This window comes from Hyperoodon ampullatus, assembly GCF_949752795.1.
Source record: "Hyperoodon ampullatus genome assembly, chromosome: 8".
Classification (NCBI taxonomy): Eukaryota; Metazoa; Chordata; class Mammalia; order Artiodactyla; family Ziphiidae; genus Hyperoodon; species Hyperoodon ampullatus.
Genome location: NC_136921.1, coordinates 81,245,342 through 81,272,852, shown reverse-complemented (window position 1 = coordinate 81,272,852; position 27,511 = coordinate 81,245,342). Strand labels below are relative to the sequence as shown.

At 39.8% G+C, this 27,511-nt stretch overlaps 1 protein-coding gene across 1 annotated transcript in view; it reads right to left on the bottom strand.

Moving 5' to 3' along the window:
- Positions 1 to 2,602: 2,602 nt before the first annotated feature.
- CSRNP3 (cysteine and serine rich nuclear protein 3) overlaps positions 2,603 to 27,511 on the bottom strand; it is a gene marked incomplete at both ends in the record, with an annotated part of 181,734 nt that continues 156,825 nt past the window's right edge. Inside the window, 3 exons of the mRNA XM_079710197.1 lie at positions 2,603 to 3,658; positions 5,700 to 5,996; positions 20,507 to 20,766. Coding sequence (XP_079566323.1) covers positions 2,603 to 3,658; positions 5,700 to 5,996; positions 20,507 to 20,766 — 1,613 coding nt within the window. The remainder of the gene's footprint in view (positions 3,659 to 5,699; positions 5,997 to 20,506; positions 20,767 to 27,511) is intronic.

The following is a 27,511-nucleotide window of genomic DNA, read 5'->3' as shown; positions in this document are numbered from 1 at the left end:
TGTGTGTGTGTGCATGCATGTGTGACATCCCGGGGTTATTTAATAGGTAATCTGTGTGTGTAGTTTGTGGGAGATGTTTAGGGGTTAGGTTATGTATATGAACATTTGGAATAGAAGCTGTTGTGGCTGGAAGGTTAATCCTTCTGTGTAGCAGTGACTTTCCACCCCAGTTGTACGGATAGGGGCAAAAGCTCTGTTTTTGTTTGTTTGACTGTTTCTAGGTTAAACATCTTTTTGGAAATGAAGCTACAAAACAGAGACCCAGGCAAACATAAACAAGTAGGTGTCAACCTTCTTGTGAAAATAAAGCTGAACTAAATTAAATATCTATCGTTTCAGAATCTGGACTGGCATTCTACCCTTCAACTCTGCCCAGCCAGAGTCACCTCTGCCCCACTCTGCCACACTGTGTTCCAAGAATAAGCTGAATACTTCACACGTAGCTGCTTCAAAGGCTTGTAATGGCCCAGCCAATATGGCACACATGATTCTTTCACGTGCTCAAATGAAGGAACAATAGCCTCTTGTCATTTTCTCTTTGGGCCTGTGCTCTTTAGATTATATAATAGGGGGAAAAATTTGGAGATCAAGCACTAAAAACTGTAACTTTGTAGACAACATGGGATATACTATCAAGATTTGAGCAAAACCCCAATCTGATTAGCCCAAAGGGCTTGTCATTCAAAAGGAACATCCTTGCTCTCATTACTGTTACCTCCATAAGGACCAACCCAAAGCTGCTGTACTGTTAATACTAACGTTTCTAGTTTGGCCCAGTGGTGGGGTAGAGTAGGGGCAGGAACCAACTGCACAGTGGAAGAGCTGCCAAGTAAACATGTTTTCCCCAAATCAAGTCTTAGTAGAAACTTTTCCATTGGAGGACTTTCTCTAGATCAAACATTTTTTAAGTTCAACAAAATAAAATAGTATTTTTTAAGGACTTGAGATCTACCATATATTTATATCCATATTTCCAAACATCCAAGTCTAAAAGACATAAAAAATAAGTAGCGATGCAGTCACTGAATAGCAAGGCATGTCCACATTTCACAGAGGCAGAAAATGTGAAATGATATAATAGAAGGTCAAAAATATGAAACAGATTTAGCATAGTCATATTGCATTGGAAAAAAAAAAAAAAAGTAGAATGCACTATTTAGTTACCTAAATTAATTTACAGGAAAACGGGATCTTAGAAGTCCTCCGACGAACCAAGCTCAGATAATCTAAAGGTGGGGAGTGCATGTTTTATTTCTATCTGTCCCCTTTAATAAGAGAACGTGAGGTAATTAGAAAGTATTCGATGCATTCTGGACTGTTCTGCTAATTGTCCCAGGCAAGAGAAATCAAAATGCTTCAGAAAAGTAAGGCCTAGTTGAGTATTTGGGTAGAGGCCCCCCCTTCAATCAGCTAGTCACTGAATGGAAATTTCATTACACGCTCATTGTGTAGAGATGGATTGATCACGCTGTAGAAAAAGGCTGGTTGCTGACGTTCTGTCTCTTCCGTGTTTTCTCAGCCTCCTCTGCTTTTACCGAGTTAGGTCTTGAGAGTGGTGAAGGAAAACAGGTCATTTTTCCTTCATAAAGTATCACTGGGTGATTCCTCTATTTAATTATATGAACCTTATAATAGTTACAGATTAAAAAATGTTTTTTTTAATTTTTCATCTCAAAGAGTTCTTAGTCCCCACCCCTCACAGGGTACCATGAAGGGGCACTAAAGTGCATTTTGATGCAGCGGAGTAGAGTTTGAAGGTGCTGTCCAAGCTAAGAACCAAGATGATGCTGTTTAAAAAAGAAAGGCAATTCCTTCTACCTCCATCTCTGGAGCCAACTGAGGGAGGGCAATGAACTAGACCCTCACCAGCGGATTGTCCTAACTGTTAACTTTAGAGAAAACTGTGTAAGGACCTGCACATATAGACTCATTTATTTGTCCAAAATAGCAAAAATAGGCCTATTTCACCCTTAAGAAAGTATTTGCAAATTTGATCAGACACGATCATAAAAATGTGAATGGATTCCAGAGGCAATCCATGTGGGCATGCTCGGTGGTACTAACTATGTGTCTTCAGCTTAAAAGAACATGCTGCTGTTCATTTTCATCAAAACATGACTTCTAACTACCATAAATAAAATACGCATGGAACAATTAAATCTTTTTCTTACAATAATTACTTTTACATTAAAAAGTCACCATCATCTTCAGATATATCGAAAATTAGGACTCTAAATCTTATTATTTCCCAGTCTTAGTTAACAATCTTGCACAGGCCCGATAATCCAAAACTTGGAGCTCTGATCTACACAGCTTGGCAGGTTTCACACAGTTTAACAGGTAGGCAACTGTGAGATATGCTTTTTTAAAATTAGCATTTTCTATCAAAACAGTCTGAAATCGTTTAAAACCCTCATAGAGACTGCATTTGTGCAACGGCACAGTCACGTAGCTAGAAGGGAGAAAACAAAATACAGTCTGGAAGATTCACCACGGTCCAAGTTTTCTTGGTCCTCAGCTGAAACCACGATGAGCCCAGGAAATCCAATTAAATACAGTGCTTTAAATAGGAGAAGAGTTGGTCCAAGAATAACTTAAGCTACTAAACAGGGACAGTCTCAACCACGGGCGATTTGATGCACTCTTCGTGCAATCTGCTCTTTTCTGCAAGGCTCAAAGACTCTTCAGCAGGATGCTCTGAAATGTGACTGTCCCCATTCAATGTAGAGCCAAACCCTTCCTGGGAGGGGCCTTTCAAGTATGAGTGAAATTCCACTTGAGGATGATTGGACCTGTGTTCGGGATATAAGCTATTGCAGGGCACGCCGCTGTCATTTTCCGAAGAGGAGCAGCAAACGATGACAGAGGGGTTGGCAGCTGGGTAGTGGGAGGCGCCGTACGCCTCTTCCGCTTGTCGGGCATAGTCCACGAATTGCTCCGGGGTCATGGCGTAAGGCACCAGCGAGAGGGTACCGCTTTTGACAGTCTCTCTTTCCGAGTAGTTGTCGGAGATCTGGTTGGGAGCTCCTGGAATGTGGCTGTCTATTTGGTAATAGAGGGTAGAAGAGCTGGCATAAAAGGGAGCGCTTTTCGCGTGGCTTTCGTGAACGGCCGTGCCATCGGAGTAACATAGGACGGAAGGAAGAGGGACCCCTTCGGCATGGGGACCCAGACCTTCCACGAAACTGTCCCCTTTCTCGTCGTCCTCCTCCTCTTCCTCCTCGTCCTCCTCCTCTTCCTCCTCGTCCTCCTCCTCATCTGACTCGCTGGGGGCCAGGCTTTGGGTGCTGGAGTCCGTGACACCGCTGCAGAAGCTGCTGCCATCCTCCTCCTCCTCCTCCTCTCCTTGGCAATCTAATTCCTCCGCCGACTGCAGGTGCAGCACTGCAGCCTGGGGTTCCGTTTCAATCTCAAAATTGTCTGCGATGGAATATTCGACGGAGTGAGCCACAGGGCCCATGGAACTACTGTGGGCACTTATCTCCCCGTGGCAGCCGTTCAGCGTGGGGATTTGCTGCTCTCGGTTTTTCTCTAGTTCAAGTTTCATTATTGTGTGCAAAAAGTGAGTCCGGACACGGATAGGATTAAATTCAATTCTACCTGCTGTGTTACTACATCCTTCTTTAGTGCAGCCACATGGGAAAGACATTCGATCCACCTTGGAGGGAAGAACACAGATTAGCCCCCTGGAACTCTTACAAATCAAATAAAAATCCAGTACCTCGGGGCAAAGCCTTTGAATCTGGGATGACTTAAACCCACTTACGCCAGAACAAACGACAATCAAACTGCAGACAGAAACAAAAAGGGAAGTGAAGGCTTAGAACATGAGTTAACCTAATTTTAAACCCATACTCAAAATAAAAATGAGTTATGGTGTGTAGTTTTAGTTCATTTATCCCTCCCGTGCTTTCTTTACTTCTGTCGCCATTCTCCCTTTCCCTCTTCTCTCCGTCCCATTAATTTTGCTCCTTTTTTCAGTGCTCTGTCCTTTCTCCAAGCTCCCTTTGTTTCTGCTGCATGCCAGCTCACAGGCTCAGTTTTAAACAAACTTACTGCCCTCATCCCCACCTGCTATTTTTAGTCTAAATTACATGACATTCCTCATTCTAGCCAGGAGTTCTTCTTTGCTTATTATAAAATGAACTTCTCTGCCTGAGGTGTCCAGATTGACACCACCTTAGGATCAAGCAGCGTGATAATTCACTCTCATTGGTGTACCTTCTCGTTCTTTTGGATCCTTGGTAGGTGATGCACGTATGCACTGCAGGCTGCGATGCGTACGCACATTCATGATGGTGACTGGTGGATTTCTGTTTAGTTGCTGGCTCCCCAGCTTTCCCTACCCCTCCCTTAGACTACAAGCTTCTGGAGAGAAGGAGATGTTCATTTGATCAATATCCCATGATTATTCGAGTGTTTGGACTCCGTAGATAGAGTGATTAGCCTCAGCAAGTGTTGTTGGACTGAGCTCTTCACTCAGGTGATGAGTGGAATTCTGGGCAATCTCAGGAACTCCTAAGATATTTGCTGGCTTAGATTCCACCTTTATGCAGACCAGAGCACAGGCAACCAGAAAGAACTTGCCTTTCTTTCCACCTTATCCAAGCATGGGGTATTTCCCATGCAAGAGAGGAGAAAGTGGATTCTAGCACAGTCGTCCTGGTCCCCACAAAAAGTAGTAGCAGATGTCGAGCCAGCATCTATAGCTACTTTCTTACCTGTGATTCCCTTTTCTGTGAATCCACCTCAAAAAACTGTTCAACTGATAAGAACTGTCCTCTCCTTTTGTCTGCCTGAGAGGCTCTTATTGAAAACGTTGAGTTTCTGCATAAAATAACAACCCCTAACTAATCATGGTGCACCAATGATATAGATGGATAGGAACCTGAGAAGCATCTAGTTCAGGGGTTGGTAAACTCTTTTTTTGTAAAAAGGCTGGAGAATAATTATTTTAGGCTTTGTGGGCCATACAATCTCTGCGACAACTACTCAAGCTCTGCTGAAGAAGTATGAAAGCAGTTATAGGCAACATGTAAACACACACAAAAAATACATGGCTGTGCTTCAATAAAACTTTACTTACAAAAACAGGGTGGCAGGCTAGATTTGACCTGTGAGTTATCATTTCCCAACCGCTGATCTAGTACAGCCCATTCATTTTAGAGGTGGGAAAACTGAACCCAGTAAGTTTACCTGACTTGCCAATTTCACATCATGGCAAAAAGCAGAGCCAGGAGGAAAACTCAGTTTTCTTAAGTCCCAGTCTAGTAATTTTTCCACTAATCTACACTACCTCTAACCAATCATCATTTTATACCCCATGGATGGATCAGAGAATACAAACTTTAAATGTTAGGGATGTCATGATCTACCTGAATGCTTCTAAGAAGCCAAAATAAGCTTGCATAATAAATGAATCCAAGAGCAAATAATTTCAACTGACAACTGCAGCTTGGATTGCCTTTCACACTATACCATATATATATATATATATATATATATATATATATATGAATATTACATATACCCCTAAATGTCATTGAATTAGTATTTCTCTCTTCTTGAATCATGTGTCTTGCCTTACCCCAGAATTTTCTTCCACGTGTGGGAAACTTCATTACGTGGAACACAACTGCCTCTTTAGGGGTTGGTGTATAATGTCATGTCTTCGGATTCCTTGAAATCCCAATCCTTACCTGACACTTAATGCCTGCCAGGCTGCAGGTACACGTTTCTGGATCACAGAACACCCGGCAGTCACAGCCACAGTCCTCTCGAGATAGGCGGATGGCTCGTAGCTCATGCTTTTCCTCCACATCAATCTTTTTCACCCCAGAGGCCCGCAGCAGTGCTCTCCGTTTTTTTGTTGGCAGGGGTTGGAGAAAGAAGTACTCATCTACCTCGGTGTTGTCTAAATCAATATCATCATCAGAAATATCATCCACTGTAAGAGTGCTAGCTTCTTCAGATTCCACGGTGCCATTCTTCGTCATCTAGAAATACAAAGCAGCAAAAAAGAGACTTAGCATGGACAGGATCTAAAATCCCTACTTCTGCACTTGGTAAGAATGAAGCTATTATATAACATTATGTCCCCATAATCCATAAGTGTTTGTGGATACGTGTGGGAGATTAAGAGGTGTAAACTTCCAGTTACAAAATAAATGATTCATAGGGATGAAGAAAATGTTAGTGAGTCAAATCATTTCCTTTTGCTTTTCTCTTTAGAGAAATTACAGGAAGGAAAATGAATGCATCAAAATGATAGGCTTTTAAATGGACACAAGACTTGTTAATTGGAACTCTTAACCTCTTAACGTTAGGAGGTATAGTTGCTGGAGCTTTCAGCCTGCACGATGTGAAAAAGGCCAAAGGTTACAGATGCCCATCAGTGAAAGCTATCGTTAGACTCAGTTTGTGATGGGCAGATTTGATGTTGGAATAAATGTGTCCTTGTTCAGAGGTGATAGCATCTTAGTGGAAGCTGCTGCCACCTAAATAAGCAAACGTGTCCTTGAAATAACAAGCTTGTCTTTTGGGCTCCAGAGAAACCATGTACTAGGAAGTAAAGTTTTGCTGTCCTGTGCTGTTGGGATTACAAACACGGTTTCCCTACAGAATGTTCTATGAACGAGAGCTTGACATGACGCACTTAGTCAGGTCACTGTGCTCTCAGTAAGGCAAGGAGCAGAGGGCAGTGTGGCAGGCTCTTGCCAACAGGCAACCCAAACAATGAACTCCTCCCTCGAAGGAGTTCATAGGAAACTGCCCAGAGCAATACCTTCCACATAATAGCACCTGTGGATGACTGTGTCTCATACCCATAACTTTTCTGCTTCTGTGTATATTTCTTTTCTAAATTAATTTCATCCATTGGGAAACCCTGAGTCACTATTTCACTTCTTAACTGCCATATCACCACATAATATGTTTTCTTCATAAAAAAGCATTTAGAAAGAGACATTTTCTCTGACTATAAGCAAGAACTATATTCTGGGAAGCAGCACAGGGATAAATGAAGAAACAGTAAGAGATTATTCAAGGAAGTTCTAGATAGGGAAGCTATTTTGATTCTTTAACTTTTATATGTATTACTTCAGGAACTTCATTTACTGTAATTATTACTATGCCTTTTGATCTTAATAACAATTCAGTTATTACACAGTTAAAATACCCCGGTGACACCTGACATCATTTTCTTATCTTCCTAGGAAAAAGTCCTATATTTAGATAAGAATATTTATTACTGACCAAAAATCCGAATCTGGACAACTCTGAATGTATTGAAAAACAAACAGAAGACTGATCTTTGCCCTCAGGTAGAGGAAACAACACAGTAGCAAGTGTATATTAAAATATATTGCAAAGGGTCCCTGAAATGCATCGTCAAAAGCTACTAATTTATGTATTTTTTATATTTCAGAGCTTAAATCTGTGTTCTTATAAAGTTGGGCATTTTTTTTTTTTTTTTTTGCGGTACGCAGGCCTCTCACTGTTGTGGCCTCTCCCGTTGCGGAGCACAGGCTCTGGACGCACAGGCCCAGCGGCCATGGCTCACGGGCCCAGCCGCTCCACAGCATGTGGGATCTTCCCGGACCGGGGCACGAACCGTGTCCCCCACATCGGCAGGCCGACTCTCAACCACTGCGCCACTACATATTTATATATGTATATATATAAACTGAATCACTTTGCTGTATACCTGAAACTAACACATTGTAAATCAACCATATTTCAAGAAAAATTTTAAAAATACAATAAAACACTTCTTCACTCATAAAAAAACAAATATAAGAGGCCTTGGAAATAAAACCTGCATTTCTTATTCCCACACTTAAATTACAATAAACAGTTTCATTTTTAAATAAAAATTCAATTAAGAATCTAAAAGTCCTTGATACACAGCTAGCTACATACTGTTCTTACTCTTGTTTAAGAGCCCACAAGGGCCCTAATTTAGATTTTCAAAAAAATCTCACATTATCATTGAAGTGATCTGGCAAGGTTTTCTCCTCATCTATCCAATATCATCTCTGCCATTTCTAGTGAAGACTTGGAATATTCTAGTTCAACCTGGTTAATTGGCTTATCTCTTTGTCCTCACGGTTTCTGGTTTTGTTATGTAACCACTGACAGATACTATTCTCTGCTGTCCCCTTGAGAGTCCTTCCCCAGCCCTCTCCTCCAGGATATGTCCATTTGACCCTTTAAAACGCAGGCCAAACCTATCGAGTATAAATGCTCCTTTAAATCAGAGTATTACATACATTATTTTCAAATGCATTTTTCTATATTAGAGCAATGGGGAAATAAGTCAATGAGCTCTCTATTTCTGTCCACCAACTCATGTTCATCATGCTTTCAAGAACTCGTACAACAAACTCTAGGGAGTCTTCCATAATTTCCTCATCTGTTTTTGCTTACTCCTTTACCCCACTGGCCCATCTTCACAAGAATATTTATTTTGTATATTTTGTCTCTTTGACATGAGTGATACCTATAAATGTCTTCTTCCTATCTCAAAATAGAATCATTGAATTTTCAGATGTTAGTTCATCAAATACAGCCTCCTTATTTTATGCATTACTGAGGCTCAGATTAATTGTGTCCTCTCCAAGACATGCTTATAGAACCTAATTCCCTGAACCCTATTTTACCATGCTTTTCCCTGTGTAAAACAAATAGATTCCAAGTTTCCAATGGTACCTAATGCAGTACAGGGACTGTAATGTGGAGTTAAACCTCAATGTGTCTAACAAGCTATTTTGTTTACAAAATAAATACATATAGAGTAACCAGCATATTCAAAGGAATGCTCTCTTTTGAACTAGATTCCTTAGAAGCCAATCTGGGATTTGGACCATTTCTAGCTCAGTGTTCTTTTCCCAAAGAACACTGCCTTTCCAAGAGCTCAAAGAAAGCTTGCCAAAAATGTGGTTTAAGGAGACCACCAAAGGATCCTGACCTTCAAGCCTGTTTGTGTGTGTGTGTGTGTGTGTGTGTGTGTGTGTGTGAGAGAGAGAGAGAGAGAGAGAGAGAGAGAGAGAGAAAGAGAAAAAGAGAGAGATTGGAGTGGGGGTGAAAGAAAGGTGAGAGAATCAGACATGAGACGATAATAGTAACAACAGTTTTGAATCTGTGTGTCACTGCTGCAAGCACTTTACCTGCGTTAACTCATTGACCATCACAAAAATCTCATGAAGTAGATATTAGCATTCTATCCATTTAACTGATGGGGAAACTGAGGCACAGGAATGCTAAATAACTTGCCCAAGATCATAAGCAGTGAGGTGTGTACCACATCAGAATCCTAAATATTTAACTCTACAGCTTGGGTTCTTAACTGCCTTGATAATTATATAGATATACTTTTTATATATTTAATATATATTCAGTAATCTTTTGTGCTTATTTTACATTAGGCTCTAAGTGTGTTGGTGCACAAGACATGGGTCTTGAAATCAATGCATTAGAGTAAAGAGAAGAGGAATCTAGTAATTTTAATCCAATTTATAAGGATTTCCTAGCTGAGCTTGAACACAAGGCATTGAAACCATGCAGGAGGGCCACCTTGAGGTGGGGCTGGTGATGGGTGAGGAGGGTAGACTTTCACATCTAAGCTTGAATCTGAAGGTGGAGTAGCAGTTAGCTGAACAGGTGGAGGCAGAAGGTATTCCCCACTGAGCAACAACAGCTTCAAAGGCCTGAGATGGGACAGACATGATGCATTCATTGGCTTGCAAATTAGCCAGACTGGCTGAACTTGTGTGGCATCCCTTCCTGTCTTGATCCATAAGCAAAGAACAAAAAAGTAAATAAACATCAGGTTTTCAGAAAGTAGCATCTCCCTTCCCCTGCCTTAGCCATTTTACAGGTGAAAAGTAATGACTTAACTCATAATTTGATTTAGTGATCCTTATTTTATATTTATCTCATATATATGTGCATTTATTTATACTGTATGGGAAGTATCTTAAGGTGTGTGTGTGTGTGTGTGTGTGTGTGTGTACTTGCTTTGTTCCAATGATGCTACTTAAGATAGGACTTAGTTCTTGAGCCACTGTGTAAACTTGTCCAGACTCACCCTACAAATGAAAAGACTATGACAATTCTTAAACAGAATTGAAACATCTTACCTTTCCAAATCCGTCTGATATGTACTGTTAAGTATGAGTAAACAGTTCCCAAAGCTCAACAGAGTAAAACCTTTGCCCATCTAAATACATTTGCGGGATGGGACACATTACACATTACTGTCAGAATCGGCGGAGTGATTCTCAGACTATCCTGAATCAAGTACCAGGTCAGGCGGGGGAGTGAGTGAGTGTGGGGGAGGGGATTATCAACTCAGCATTCAATCTTTTTTTGGGGGGGGGCTATAGCATGTAGCGGATATATTCCACTGTAAATTCCTACGAGATGAACTTTTTGATGAATTAAGTGCTTGAAGAAACTAATTTAATGCAAAATGATTATGGAGAGGGAAACAATACTGAAAATGTGGATTGACTATAATGCTAAAAACAAAACAAAACAAAACCCACAAAAATAAAAACACTTCCCTTCAGTGGTTAAAAGGTGTTCTTAGTAATAAAATCTCCTGGTTATTACAAAGTTCTTAACACATGTAACAATGACAGTGGAAACAAGAATGTGAAAGAATAATTTAATTCCACAAACACTGATTCCTGCCTATTATAATGATGATGATATGTATAATGAATGGCCCAAGCTATCATATATTTAAAACCAGGTACTGAACTCCCTCCATACTTTATATAAATTATCTCACCTGATTTGCAAACAATCTCAGGAAGTATTTTTACAGTTGAGAAAACTGGAGCTTTTGTTTTTGTTTTGCAACAGTGCTTTTTTCTTTTTTTAAAAATTGATCTTTATTGGAGTATAATTGCCTCACAATACCATGTTAGTTTCTGTTGTACACCAAAGTGAATCAGCCACATGCATACATATATCCCCATATCCCCTCCCTCTTGAGCCTCCCTCCCTTTCTCCCTATCCCACCCCTCTAGGTCATCGCAAGACACTGAGCCCATCTCCCTGTGCTATGCTGCTGCTTCCCACTAGCTAACTATTTTACATTCGGTAGTGTATATATGTCGATGATACTGTCACTTGGCCCCAGCTTTCCCTTCCCACCCCATGTCCTCAAGTCCATTCGTTATGTCTACATCTTTATTGCTGCCCTGCAACTAGGTTCATCAGTACCATTTCTTTTCTTTTTTTTTTTTTTAGATTCCATATATATGCCTTAGAATACGGTATTTGGAGAAAACTGGAGCCTTGAGAAGATAATTTGCCAAAGTCTAGTTACATAGATAATTAGTGATTGTACTGAGAATCAAACTCAAGTCTATTTGACTCCAAAGCTTGAGCCAGGCTCACGAGACCAGTTTGGAGTGAAAATTCTTAGAGTAATAGGAAACCTGTATAGAAGAAAAGAAAAGGATATGGTTGCAGCCACGCTCTAAGAGCTGATCTCAGCACTGAAGGGCAGGAGGCAAAGAGCAGACAAGCTTCCTTATAATTAGCTCATTCAGAAATAAAAAAAATATATGACTCATATACAGAGAACAAGAGCTCAAAAAAGAAGACAGGAAGCCAGCTGAAGATATGGCATTCTCACCAGTTAACATTTCCTTTGAGTTTATATTTTGTGGGCTTGCGGAGGTGTTCTTTCTAATAGATATGCCAGCAAAAGAAGCTGGTCCAAGTGACAGCTACCACTGTTGAAATAATGTGTTACTTTTGATTTCCTCAGCTGACTTTTAACTCATTTACCCTGGCCTGCATTTAATCAGCATATTATGCTGCCTAATTTTGTAGTAATATATTAGTGTTGGTAATTGGCTTTATGTATATCTCCCTCATTCTATTGTGAATACATTGAGAACAAGGACCATATCTGTCTTGCTCATAACTCTGTCTCCAGCACTGTGTTAACTGCAACCTCATACTAATTGATTAATAAATATTTTTGAAAGAATGAATGAATATCCTTAATCACTATGCTATGCTGCCAGCCGCTGTAGTAGGTACCAGGGTTTACATATGTATAACAGTGCTTCCATCTAAGTAGCTTCTAGTCTTCTGGGGAGATGACCATGTAACAAATATGATACAGTGTGGTAAGTGCAACAAAATATATGAGCACGTTATAGAAGCAGTGGGAAGGGGGAAATGATTGACAAATAAAATGGGAGGGGGGATACAAAGACACAGAGTAGAATTATTTACTTCTTATTCTGATTCCACAGTCTCAATCAAGGAGAAAAGCCTTTAAACAAGAAATGGGAAAACAGCTAAGAAGGATTTCATGTAAAAACAAGAGGTGGGAGAGAGTGAAAGTGTACTCAGCTGTTTTATGTAAGAATACCCAGGCCCAGGGTATTCATGTTTTAGAGCAATGAAAAAGCTTAAAGTTATGACTGCTCAGCCAAATATCTGTGAAGAGTCATAGGGAAAGGAATTAAAAGGTAATCAAAATGCATGTGAATTATTATTTTAAAAAGTGCTAATTCTAGGGCTTCCCTGGTGGCGCAGTGGTTGAGAGTCCGCCTGCCGATGCAGGGGACACAGGTTCGTGCCCCGGTCCGGGAAGATCCCACATGCCGCGGAGCAGCTGGGCCTGTGAGCCATGGCCGCTGACCCTACGCGTCCGGAGCCTGTGCTCCGCAACGGGAGAGGCCACAACAGTGAGAGGCCCGCGTACGGCAAAAAAAATAAAAAATAAAAAATAAAAATAAAAAATAAAAAGTGCTAATTCTAGATAAAATTCCAGAAAAGATGATATAAACAGATGGTCTGTACATGTGAAAAGAGGGAACAGTGACTGTTGCCTGGGCTCACTAGGGAGAGAATGTCCATTTGTCAAATTAAAGCCCATGAAGAATCTTAACATATAAAACAGACAAAAGCAAGAGTGAGGCACCCAGAGCTCTGACCCCATGGAACATAATTAGAAAACCAGTGATCTAGTCTTGAGATTCTCTGACAAAATTTCTTATGTTCTGTACATGGAAGGATGGAATACAAGATGATTAATAATGGTATGGTTGAATGCATGGATTTTTAGTTAGTTGAAACGTTGAAAATGTTTCAAAGAACAGCGATGCTCGGCTCCTTTGTACCACCAATAAGGGATGTGGCACCTATACATCCTATCGGCAGCAGTGACCCACCTGGCAAGGAATCTCCAGGGAGGTCGCTGTGGGGTGGTGACAGGAAAGTCTCCCCCTTTTCCTCTTGAGGGTCACTACTCTGAGAGGGTATCCTGAACTTGGCCCTGTCTTGTTAAATATAGTTTTTAAATAATATATTGGATGAATAACTAAAAGGCAGGCTAATCGCATCTTCAGGTGACAAGATTAGGTTCATTAAAATAAAAAACAAAACTTTATTGAGCCCTCTCTGTACACCATGTCTAGCACTAAAGAGGATTCTTGCCCAGGAGATGTTAAAACGTTTTAATTTATGTGATGATGCAGACCTGATTTACCCGGGTTTTCTGTGTTTGCTTGCTTGTTTTTTGTTTGTTGTTGTTGTTTTACTTACCACCAGCATAATATGAACAAAAAAATTGATTAAGGTCCAGAAAGCTACTGTACCTTTAGTGCACACTGTGGATAGAGTATCCACAACTTGGGAGAATGTAATGTAACATACTGAACAAATCCCACTAGGAGTACAATGTCCAGATCAAGTACCATATTTTGAGGTGGACATTAATAAATAGCATTATATCCAGAAGAAGGTAACCAAGGCCATAAAGTGTCTGAAAACCAGCAGGATTAGTGAAAAGAGCTAGGGATGTTTAATCTTATAGAACAGAGACACATGGAGCCCATCCATATAGCCTATTATCAAATATTTGCGTGTCCATCAACACTGCTTTCAAACACTTGGAGTTTGGAGAACCGGGACAAGATTTATTCTATGTCCTTAGAGGCAAGAATTAGGGTCAAAAGGTATAATTAGATGATAGCAGTTTGATCAACAGAAAGAAGAGCTTTCTAACAATTTACAGTTACAAAATGGAATTGGCTTTCTCAAAAAGCAGTGTGCTTTTATATATAGTCGTGTGTATATGTTTATCCCAACCTCCTAATTTATCCCTCCCCCTTTTCCTCTTTGGTAACCATAATCAACTATGCTACAATAAAATTCTTTAAAAAGCAGTGTGCTTTGGGTTGCCAGAGATGTATAGTAAGAGGCTGGATATACAAATCTGCATTTTTATATGCAAATACACACACGATATGTATTTGATGAAAGGAATTCCTGGTTACATGCTACGAGCTGGATAGATAACCTGGTCATTAAGGTCTCTGGCAAAGTGAAGTAAAACATTCATATCATTTTGATATTCAGTCAAATCTTATAGTATAATTCTTTGGCTCATTAGTTGGTAATTGCAGGTGGCAAATTGGAACCAGATTAATCATGTCCTTGAAGAACCAGAAATGTTTGGTTGTTTTGTCAGCTAATAAGTATTTCAACCACCTGAATTTACAATGGGTCTTTGGTTTACATATCACCCCAAAAGTCACTAGAAAAGATGATAATATCAACAATAAGACATACAAATTTTTCATACATTCCTTTATCCTCCCTTCTGGTTCAGACAAACTTTGCCTCTTTTAGCGGCAGCTAATAAGCTAAATGAATCCAAGAGTGTGCTGATAAATATTTAACAACTGGGTCTCTGAAAAAAAAAGGGAGGGGTGTTTCTAATTTGTTGTCGAATTTGTTTGTCTAATTGTGCTGTTAGTTTTGTGTTTGGCAAGTCGCACGGTGTGAATACTCCCATCGTGGGTGATTTTGAGCTACCATGGGGAAGAGATGAGCACAATCCTCTTTAGTGAAGAAGTTTTACAAGCTGGCTACAGCGCACCGCTGCATGAACCCCATATTTTAATCAGGAGAATCAGTTCAACAGATTTCTCCTCAATGAGAAGATCAATTTACTGTACAGGAAGAATGTAGAGATGTGATTACATATGCCTAAGTTTTCCATTTAAATGAAAATACCAGCAATATTTTGAAAGAACCTATTCTTAAATATATTGCATTTGCTCAGGGCTGAAGCCCAGTCTCTCAGGATGCATCACTTTGGTTAGGTGTGTCTTCTCTGTTCTTGTCAAAATAGGCTGTACATGTGACATGGCAAATGGAAATCAAAGCTTTGCATTCAGTGTTGGAGCAGGCCTCCACTGAGGGATGCATTCTGGAAGCACTGGTACTAAGTATGCTCCTGAGTAATCTCTACAGCGGCTGACAAAGAAGTTCTGTAGGAATAAGTGGAGCTTAAAACTATCAAGATCAGCAGATTCTGACCCATCTAATAAGAATTGTAGTATAAGGAAATAGTTAAAACCATATCGCCAAATTTTGAAACTATAGGTTAGAGATATTCGGTGTCAACCACCTCTCACAAACCTCTAATGCCTCCTATCTCCTAGGTATTTAAGAACTTTACTTGTAGGTTAGTTAAATCACAAGACTCTTAAGAGGACACAAGGGGCAGGGCTGGGGGTGAAGAGGAAGAATTATAATATTGTACAGGTAAATTTCTAAATGAATAACACACAGTCAAAAATCTAAGATTTGGGGTGAAGGAGATTTAGATAGAGATATTTTCAAGGTTGCTCCTTAAAGGAAGAGTCACCATCTGGTAACTCTTTTTTTATGAAGAAAGACAGGAAACAACCAAGCATTAGTCAAGGAACACATGAGAAAACTGTATAACCTTGGAAAGCCTCTGGAAATGGTACAAGAGTAGAGAAAGCCTTGACCTTAGAAAGGAGAGGAAAAACAATCAATGTTGAAAATACATTGAGAAAGAGAGTCCAGTGAAAGCTGTGAAAACTAAGGTACATTTCCTACACCAAGGTAGTAGAATCCAGTAAGATATAACCCCAGAGGCAATTCGAATGCCAAGGCTCTTTTGAAACATATAAATAGCCGCCTAATGCATTTTACAGACCCATGTGAAATGGGAATAAAGTCTAATGTAATTGTTCAACAATGTGGTGCAGATGATGAAATCTAAGTACTTAGTTTGGAAAAAAGTATAGTATTAAGATGACTGCATTGATTACTGTGAAGAGTACAACATGTTTGAATGGGCTTGACAGGGAAAAAGTACTGTGCTCTGTAATTTAGAAATCTAAAGCTAGTTATTTCTTCTAGAAACATGCACTTTATTCAATAAGCTTTCTCTATTAATTGTTTCTAGGCAATGTTTGGAACACCAATGCCAACAACAAAAAAGACACACTTGAACCCCCAAAATAAAATTGGATTTGTTCTACAAATCTAATTGCATATATTATTTCTTAATATATTTAACTCATAATTTGATTAAGAGATGAATCACTAAATAAGAAGACATTTTACAATGAAGAGCTAAATTTCTATCTTATTTTGTTTCCAAAGAAACATAAAGAAACATCAAGATGCGTGTCTGTGTTCTTTTTACTAATCTTTCACTATGAAGGACTCATGGGAGGAGGTGTTGTTGTATAAATGGGCTCACTATTTAGAACCTAGAGAGACATCCTGGAAAGATGCACAGGTAGAGTGGAAAGAGAAACTTCTCCTTACTCTTCTGGGGCTGTTGGTTCTGAAGTAAGTAGGAAGGAAACTACCCAGTTCCAAGTCCAATGAATTTCCTAGCAAGGGCTTAGGAAAAAGTTTGATACTGAGAGCTTTGGAAAGTGTTTTTTGTCAGATGCTGCCTTCTCTCTCCTTACTCAATGGGCAGTTCACTGTCACTCACAGAGGACCACCTCCAGGCAAAACCGAAGTGGCAAAGTTTGTCTTTAATAATCCTCCCTTTCCTCTTTGTACCCCTCTCTCAGCTACTGACCCTCTCTTGCTGCTCCAGCCAAAAAAATGAAATCAATTTAGTCACATTTCATTGCTTATGCCAGAGGTATATTTCAAAACAAAAGTCACATTAAAAGTGAAATTTCAAGTATCAGAGTGAAGTTTTTGGATAGGTAATGTTTTTGGATAGCTAATGTTAGATTTGGGGTAGTTAAACCTTAGACAAGCATAGTCAATGATATTTAAAAACTCATAAAAGTTAATACACTAGAGGAATCACAATTAAAATATATGTTTTCCTTCATTAATTCCCCTCAGATTTTTTTAGCCAGTGAGTCCACATTGCTGTGATCTTTCATTAGTTTTATGTGACATGTGCTTCCGAGTTTTTGAATACTTTCAGTATAGTGAGGCTCAGATCAGATCACCTTAGAATCCCATTATCTTTTTGCTTGATATTCATTTGGAAGGAGTGATGATGTCCAAAAGCTTTTTGTTTATATCTTCACCAAAAGGGAAAGCTGCATGCTTTCAGTTATCAATGACAAACCAAGACATGACACCCACTTGGATGAATGTCTTTCCAACTTCCAAAACTAAGCACAATGACAAAAGTGAATCAATAATAGAAGGCTCTTTTTTGCTTCTTCTTTAGCTTGTTAAAAATAAAAGAGTAGAAGTAACTGAATACAAATTATAGTATCAGAATATATCATTGCCTGGTATGGAGGAAGGACCCTGCAGGTGTGTAGCTCCCCCTAATAGTCATCGCACGTACAATGTGCTTCAAAGGTCACCACAATAGGGCTTCCCTGGTGGCGCAGTGGTTGAGAGTCTGCCTGCCGATGTAGGGGACACCGGTTCGTGCCCCGGTCCGGGAAGATCCCACATGCCACGGAGCGGCTGGGCCCGTAAGCCATGGCCGCTGAGCCTGCGCGGCCGGAGCCTGTGCTCTGCAACGGGAGAGGCCACAACAGTGAGAGGCCCGCGTACCGCAAAAAGAAAAAAAAAAAAAAAGGTCACCACAATAAATCTTCTCTCAGATAGAATTACAGTCCCCCAGCTGTTAAAAAACCACTGCACACAGTACCAAACCCCAGAAAGGGACAACTCCCTATAGGTACAGAGATTGTCTTTCCCAACGCCTATAGGGAATAATTAATTAATTTTAGAATAGTAAGGAACAAGATAACAAAACCAGTTTTCTATTGAGTGAGCCAGTTACTTAACATCTTTGTGCTTCTTTTTCTTCGGCTGTACACATGGTCTCATAATTTACCTACCAGTGGGGTTTTGTTAGGGTTAAATAATGTTTACTAAATGGCTGGCAGGGCTTTCCTGGTGGCGCAGTGGTTGAGCGTCCGCCTGCCAATGCAGGTGACACGGGTTCGTGCCCCGGTCTGGGAGGATCTCACATGCCGTGGAGCGGCTGGGCCTGTGAGCCATGGCCGCTGAGCCTGCGCGTCCAGAGCCTGTGCTCCGCAACGGGAGAGGCCACAGCAGTGAGAGTCCCGCGTACCGCAAAAAAAAAACACACATAAAATGCCTGGCAAATAAAAATCACTTAATGAATAGCAGCCATCACTATTGTTCTGCCAATATTTGAATCTGGAGAATGACTTCACCCTTTGGGTAGGGGGTAGAGTTGGTTTGCAGTAGGTTAGAAAGGCAGAGGGTGGATTTCAGAAGCAAATCTGAGCATTATCATTAAATTAGACTACATGCAAAGCAATCATGGAGAACAACAGTAACAGTGTCTTGCTACCAAAAAATCTTAAGAGACTTTCATTGAAATCTGTCAAAAATACCACCAAAGGAAATATGGGACACACTTTAGGCTAGGTTGTGTCTAGCTTCATTTAAGCAACTGCCTTCTTGTAAATTGGGAACAAAGCACATGCATACATTGCAAAATACATAAAAACAAGGTGTTTTGAAACACACATCACACCTCTGCCAACTGACTTCATACTGGAAACTAAAGGTACAGGTAACACAGATGTGCTTACGGTGCTTCTGCTATTTAACCAGTGATCCTTTATGTTTAGTACTCTGGATTTCCTAAGAAAGATTTCCTTTTTTATTAGATAATGATGGGAGAGCATTTTCTACATATTGATAGGCTGATGGCTCAATACAAACATAAAGAGTGTCTCCGGTTGAGGAAAAGGTTTTCTGAGCTGTGTTTCTCTCCACTTAAGCTCTTAGGTGGCACAACAATAGTTATCTCCACCTGGACCTCTCCCAGACATCACTTTGATAACTCAAAAGCCTCTCAAAAGCAGTATCTCCAAAAACGATCTCATTATATAACCACCACCGCACTGCCCGCCCCCCACCCCGCCCACCGGCCTGAACCTGCTTCTCTTCCTGGATTCCTTGTCATATCCTCGTTATTGAGAAAAGATATATCACCCACAACCCATTTAGTTTTGCAAGCCAGAAATTCAGGAGTCATTCTTTTTTTTTTGCGGTACGCGGGCCTCTCACTGCCGCGGCCCCTCCCGCTGCGAAGCACAGGCTCCGGACGCGCAGGCCCAGCGGCCATGGCTCACGGGCCCAGCCGCTCCGTGGCACGCGGGATCCTCCCGGACCGGGGCACGAACCCGCGTCCCCCTCATCGGCAGGCGGACTCCCAACCACTGCGCCACCAGGGAAGCCCAGGAGTCATTCTTGACAGTCCCCCTCTTTCCCTTCCTAATCCAACCCATCATCAAGGACTGTTGGTTTTATTTCCTAAATTACTCCCTCTGTCCATCTCTCTTCCTATCTCTACCATCAGTCTAATCTAACCTACCATCATCTCTCTCCTGGACCACTGTAATAGCCTCTTACCTGGTCTGGCTCCATAAGCTCCCCCAACATGGCTGCCCCTGCCCCGAAACTATCCTCACATCATAGCATGAACCGAATCACATTACCCTGCCACCCCCAACCCCATGCTTAAGACTCCTGTACGACTTCTGATGGCATCAGGATGAAGAGGAAAAAAATGCCTCAACCACACTTACAAAGCCCAACCCCCACCACCACCACGTTATTCTACTCTCTTCATCTCTGCTCCAGCCATGCTAGCTCTGTGTGCTCACCGTGATTCCTCCTGCCACGAGGCAGCTCCAGTCTCCCTGCTGCCTGAACCACTCTCGCCCACCCTTCCTGTCTAACTATCTGTGCAGATTTCAGTTCAACGGTCACTTCCTTGAGGAAACCTTCCTTGACCTCCGGACCACATCAATTCCCTGTTACTTACTTTCATAGCACCTTGCAACTCCCCTTCATAGCACTTCACGAAGATGTGATTTTATTTTGTCTACATGATTAATATTTGTCTTTCCTATGGATACGTAAGTTCCAGGAGAAAAGGGACCACATCTAAGTTTCATACTACAGAGCCCCAGCCCAAGCACAGGGTCTAGGATCTAAAGAAATATTTTTAGGATGAATAAGTAAACAATGTCAGGTAAGTTTTCCACACTGCTTTCAGTGACACGACCATACTGTTTTCGCTTTTAAAAAGCCTCAGCAGACAGTCTGTTGTGGAAAATGCCCAGTTTAATCTGTGGATCTAAATATGAAAATGGTTAATGCAACCAAAGTGAGGTAAGGATGGGGGTTTGGCAAAAAAAAAAAGTGAGCGTCTAAGGTTTTTTACCTTTAGCTTTAAAGAATTCAGCTTTTCCTCCCTGAGATGTTCTCTCAGCATCTCGCGGTGGAGCCTCTCCTGCTCTCTGGCAAATTCGCCCAGAGTGTACTGGCGCACGCTGTTGTGACGGCTAGACATGCCCAGGGTGCTGCCGCCTTGGCTGGGCACGCTCGTGAAGCCCTGCCTCCTGGTGAAGTAGTACACGGTGACACAACTGAAATGTACATTCTTCGTCCTCAGCCGCTTCTCCCTTTTAAGGATGGAGGAAGCTGAAAGGGAAAGAGACAGTTCAGTGAACAGCCAGGGCAGCAGTCTTCAGAGGAGGCGAAGAATTAGAAATTGCCACTCGATGATCTTCAATCTATGATCAACCTTTTCTGGCTGGGAGACACTAAAAATGTGGTCTCTCAGAGTTGGCACCGATTTCTCTTTCCTTTCCCCTATTTTCTTCCAGCTGTGGCAGAGTAGACTTTTAAGTCCTTCTATAATGGTAGTCTAAGCAAACTTTTAGGAAAGTTGCCAGTAGTCTGTGGATCAGTGGCACAATTTAATTTCTCATTTCCCCTAACCTTTTAAGTTTTACTTTGATGGTTTTCACATGAGCCGTAGCATACTATAATCAGAAAAGACACATATTACAAACACTTTGGCTCTTATTTTGATATGGAAGGCATCTGGCATGAAAAAAATGTCTGTTTCTAAATTTTAGAAAATTCCAAAAAGCAGTAAAAATTTACACAAAAAAAGGCTCAAAGGCACCATTTAGGTATTTTTATAACCTAAATCTAACCAAGCTTTCATTTGAAGAAAACTCCAATAAATGACATTACAGACAGTGGGATTTTAATCCAAGTATACATTGAGAAAATTAAAAACGTCATGAGATATATCAGAACCTTTATTACTAGTTACAGGGAAATCAAGATGCACAGAGCCCCATGGAAGGTTGAGATACACACTGTATTTGAGGGAAAGAGAGCTACACATTATAATCCTGACCTTTTGGAGTTGGAAGACACGCTAGACATCATCTAGCCCAGTCTTTTTATTTTGTAGTGAAGTAACCCAGTCTTGCAGAATTTGAGTTATTTCTTTCATGAAGAAAGAAATGAATGAAACAGACAGAAAGAAACAGTGGACTCCTTGGACATAAAAAATACATATATCAGCTAATATTTATGGACTATGCAGAGAACTTTACATGAATTATCTCATCTTATCCTTATAACTCCTTGTGTTGAAATTACCCATGTCTCCATTTGAGGAAACCAATCCACCAAAGGTTAAATAACATGGCCAAGGCCATATAACTAGTGGTGAAACTGGGATTCATTATTCAAGAGCCCAGTCTTTTAACCATCATTTCACAGTAGAGAGCTGAGGTCATGCTAAGGGAGCTGAACAAGGCTGAGATTTGGTGTCACACTGCTTCTGGTAGATGTCAACTGCTGCAGACTCCAAAGATGACTTTTTTTTTGGGGGGGGGGGGGTTATATATCTCTTTTTAAAAAATGTTTTATTTTTATACACTTTTTAAAGGTTTCTTCCCATTTACAGTTATTTCAAAATATTGGCTATATTCCCTGCATTGTACAATACATCCTTGCACCCATTTTACCCTCAATAGTTTATACCTCCCACTCTCCCATCCTTTTATTTTCCCTCCCCCCTTCCCCACTGGTAACCACTGGTTTGTTCTCTATATTTGTGTCTGCTTCTTTTATATTATATTCACTAATTTGTTGTATTTTTTAGATTCCACATGCAAGTGATATCATATGGTATTTATCTTTCTCTGTCTGGCTTATTTCACTTAGCATAATGCCCTCCAAGTCCATCCATGTTGCTGCAAATGGCAAAATTTTGTTCTTTTTTATGGCTTACTAGTATTCCATCATATATATATGCCAGCTTCTTTATCCATTCATCTGTTGATGGATACTTAGGATGTTTCCATACCTTGGCTATTATAAATAAAGCTGCTATAAACATTAGGGTGCATGTATCTTTACGAATTAGTGTTTTTGGTTTTTTTTGGATATATACCCAGTTCATATGGTAGTTCTATTTTTAGTGTTTTTTTTGAGAAACTTCCATACTGTTTTCCACAGCGGCTGCACCAATTTACATTCCCACCAAAAGTGTACAACGGTTCCCTTTTCTCCACATCCTCCCAAAATTTGTTATTTGTAGACCAAAGATGATTTCTATTTGGAAGGCTGTATAAGCAATGAAGGAAAAGTGAATACAGCATCACTTTGGATTTATATAAGAATATTCTTTCAAGGGGGTTCAAGTTCATTTATCTCATTTTTCCCCCATAAAACTTGCAAGCCAAATACAGAGAAGTGCTATGATACATCTCATTTCAAGGATTTATTTATTCAATAAATATAAACCAAGGGCCTACTATATGCCAGGCACTTCTTAAATGATTGGACATACTGGTGAAAAAAACAGATGGTGATCCCTGCCTGTATGGAACTTCCACTTCCAGTGATGAGAAACTCAGACAGAAGAAACAGACTCAAAAGATTACAGAGCAAGAGAAGTAGGACATTTGGGCAAGAATTTTGCTTTCCCAGCTTTCTCTCTTCTTTATTGCTTTACCTCTCCAGAAGAGATTGCCAGGAAGCAAATGCTTTCAAGCATCTACATAGTTCTCCCATTTATTTATGTACACGTTCACGGCAAAATACTTGTACTCCTGGCAGCAGTGACAATTTTCAACTTAGATTTAGAAGCTCTGATCTGCTTCATAACTGTTTGTTTAAATCATCTCAAAACAGGGAAGAATTTGTCAAAATGTAAAAGATCAGATCACTGTAGAAAGCAAAATTCAATAATCTGCCCAGTAATCTGCTACCCTATCTGACAAACTCATCCGTCACCACCTTACAGCAGGCTAGAGCCTCTGCTTTTTGTGTGATAACTTTCAACCTATTTTACTCTTAGTATCGTACAAATGATGTCCTGAAGACATTATCTTTCAAGGCTATAATTTACAAATGAAATAAAAACATTTTAATGTACTCATTTACAATAATTACTATAAACACCTCTGATAATTTTATTACTTATTTTTTAGACAATTCATAGTACTCTAGACAAATTTCCTTTTAAAAAATTTACTTAGATTTTGCATCTGTATTTTTAGATTATAAGAATTCTTCATGGACTTCCCTGGTGGCACAGTGGTTAAGAATCCGTCTACCAATGCAGGGGACATGGGTTCAAGCCCTGGTCCAGGAAAATCCCACATGCCACGGAGAAAATAAGGCCGGGCACCACAACTACTGAGCCCACATGCCACAACTTATGAAGTCCGCACACCTAGAGCCCATGCTCCGCAACAAGAGAAGCCACCGCAATGAGAAGCCTGTGCACCAAATTGAAGAGTAGCCCCAGCTCGCCTCAACTAGAGAAAGCCTGCACGCAGCAACGAAGACCCAACGCAGCCAAAAATAAATATATATTTTTTTAAAAAAATTATTCAACCTTCTGGATGAATTTTTTGTACCATCCTTTCACAAAAAGCCAGATTACACTTTCCTCAAAAGACAGTTAAGAGATGTTTTTCCAAGGCTTGGAAGAAGACAATAGTGGCAGAGATCAGGACCCCTTTACCTGGGCTCTTGGCATTTCTAACACTGTCAAAGTGCACTAGGATTAGTGCTTCTTCCTATCCACTAGGGTTCATAATTCAAACATGTGCTTATACTTGTTTTAGCACTTGCATATTATAAGTAGCACTGTAGAAACAATGATCAAAAAGCCTATGGGATATATTTAAGAGGAAGGCTTTGAAATGCCACAGGATCAGCCTTATGAAGGATATTTTAAGTGTGGCTTTCCTAAACTTAGGAGCCACTCATGTCTCTCTTCTGATGATTGAATTGGAGTCCTAGAATGGGCTCTTGTGGGCTATCTCCTGTCTCCAGGCCCCGATTTGACTAACATCACAGAATGAAATTATCAGAAAAGAGTCTGTATTCTTCAAGCCTGGGAAAAACAGATTAAATTCACTCAGCCCATCTGCCTTAGGGAATCCTAAACCTCCCTGATATATCTACCTAGTAATCTGTGCCCTTTATAGAATGATTGAACTCAACTTTGTGTCTCTACAGAGTTCAGGGTTCATTTTACTACCGTGAGGTCAAGAGCAAGAAGAAAGAGGAAGGAGAAGGTGGCTTTTATTACTGCTTTGAAAAATAACTAGTCTGTTTTCATACACAATGCTAATTTTTTGTTGCCTCTCAGCTCCTCTTCTTTTATCCCATTCACCATTACCATCCTGAAGCAGAAGTGTCTAAATGCAACAGTACTATATATCCTGCCCAGGACACAGCTTTTGGGACCACCATTATGGTGGTACAACAGGGCATACTGGTGTTGCTGTAAAATGATCATATATTATGGAGATAATATTGACCCTTGTAAATGAAAGGAATAAAGAGCACAGAGTAACTGACATTAGCCATCTGCAGAAGCTACCCAACCTTAAAAAATGCTTTTAAAAATGAATGAAGAAGAGAGTTGAGAAACTGACTAATTCACAATGGCAGGGTCAGAATGTAAGTAGATAAAATAAAATAAGCTGTACCATACATTATAATAAAGAGTTCATGATCAGAGTGGATTAAAAATGGAAGCCACTTGGGATTAGCAGATGCAAACTACTATATATAGAATGGATAAACAACAAGGTCCTACTGTATAGCACAGGGAACTATATTCAGTATCCTGCGATAAACCATAATGGAAAAGAATATGAAAAAGAATATATATATGTATAACTGAATCACTTTGTTGTACAGCAGAAATTAACACAGCATTGTAAATCAATAAAATAACTTAAGAAAAAATGGAAGCCATAGTGTAGTCACTCTGGGGCCAATGCTTGAGCAGCAATGTAGTTACCCTCTTAAGGCACACCTGGCTCTTTTAGTGTCAACAGCTATCAGCAAAGCCCTGGTATAGCTGGAAAGGCAGAAAGCAGTAAACAGAACTATGTATTTTGGCACTAAAGTTGACACATGGAGGTTGAGAGTTTATGGTCCAGTCTGATGCTAAACAAGGGGTAAATTGTGGAAAATATTAACTCTACCATTTGGGTCTGCAGTTAATAGCATACGTCTATGCGCTATGCTCAAAAGGAAAATACCAGGTGATTTGTAAGTCAATATTTTGAGTTTATTTTTCATTTATTTGGGGGAAATTCAGTAGAAGCAAAGTAAGATTGCTGAAATTAATTTGTTTAACTTGGTAAATCCTGGGCAATAAAAACTTGTGTTTTTGCATCATACAGACCAAATTAGTGAGGGGCTCTGAAAGTATGCATGTTGTTTCTTACCTTTTGAAGAACAAATCAAGATCAAATCAGTTATGAAATCATGCATGAAAACTAGCTTTCAAACAGAAAATCCAGTTTCATCAGAAAATATTTTGCATAGAAATTAGCATAACAGCTTAGATATTAAATCAATTTCCAATGTTTAAAGTTATTAAGATTTAAAAAAATGTCCTCAATCTTCACAAGTGACTTCTGCAAATTTCCTGTGATCATATTCTCACATCTTCTCCAGCTTGACATGATTGTCAAGGTTGGCCCCTCTTGATCATGGTGTCACACACACGGTCTCAAATCTTAACCACAAGTAAGGAGTGAAAATGGATCTAGTAACCAAGAAACATAGGAGTAGTTCCTTTGAAAATGAAGGCAATTTTGCTATCAAAAGCAATCCCTCCTTGTTCTAATTGTCCCCTTTTATTCCTTTAAGTCACATTCTCAAGTTTCTCAAATATATTTGCCCCAGTTGTGTTTATTTTGTTACTTTGCTCAAGTAAGGAACTTAGGGCCGTAGTAAATCATTTTAGTGGGAACAATTCCAAAAGACTGATAAGAAGGAGATATCTTAAGGCATGGGTAAATGAGAGGCAAAATGAAAGTAAAGACTAATTGGGAATATTTTCCTTCCAATCATGAACAAAATCCAAATTACCTTAAGTATGTAACATTAAGTGATGGCCAAATCAATGTTATGGTATTTTATACTCAGTATGTTACTTTATATTCAGTTATGAAGGATATAACACAGGCAAAAACAATCACAAAGGAAAGAAAGAGACTTTCCCAAACACTGAACATGTTAGAGACAATATTGGGGTATTCCCAATATTTTGGAATTGAAGTGCTTTGTATTTCCCAAAATTTCATCAGAACTGAGACAGTAAGTGTAAGAAAACATCAGAATCTACCAAAGAGCAAACCAGGGGCTTTTTTTTCTTTTACTACTGACTTTATTTCTATGAAAGCAGCATTCAAAAGCAAAAATCAAGGAAGAGTAGCTCCGACTTGAAGTGATGCTCAAGATATCAAGTCTCAATTTGTATTTGGTTTCCTATAGTGTGAATGATAGGTCTAAATGCTTTTCAGATTGTAGCACATCTGTCTCTTCAGTTCCTAAATGCCATTCTTCCCCATCTCGAACCAACCAACCAATTTATGTATTAGTAAAGCAGCAAATAGACTGGAGAATATAAAATATGATAGACATACATAAGAACCAGTCGTCTTCATTGTGATGTCAGTCCTTCTGTAGAGGAGGACTAGGTTTATAATTTGTAGACAAGATTATGTAGTTTAACCGTAAGTATTTTCCATCTTATAAAAAGATGAAAATATTCACCAATGGATTACTTTTGAGACTAATAATGTCTTTTGTTATTTGCAGCTTCTGAGTGACATAATTCAAGATGAGACCCTTTTGGTTAAATCCTTAGTTTACAAAAACAAAACAAAACAAAAAACCCTCTCACATAAGACTGTGTGATAATACATTTTCTATCAAGATATGTAAAAATATTGTATATTCATTTAAGCAAAAAACAATTAACAAGAACAGAAATAATACAAAAAGATGATCCTTGAGGCTAAAGCTTTGTTTTGGATCATGAACATGCATGTCACGTCGTCATCCACTGAGTCTGTCAGCTATGTCCACACAAGCAAGC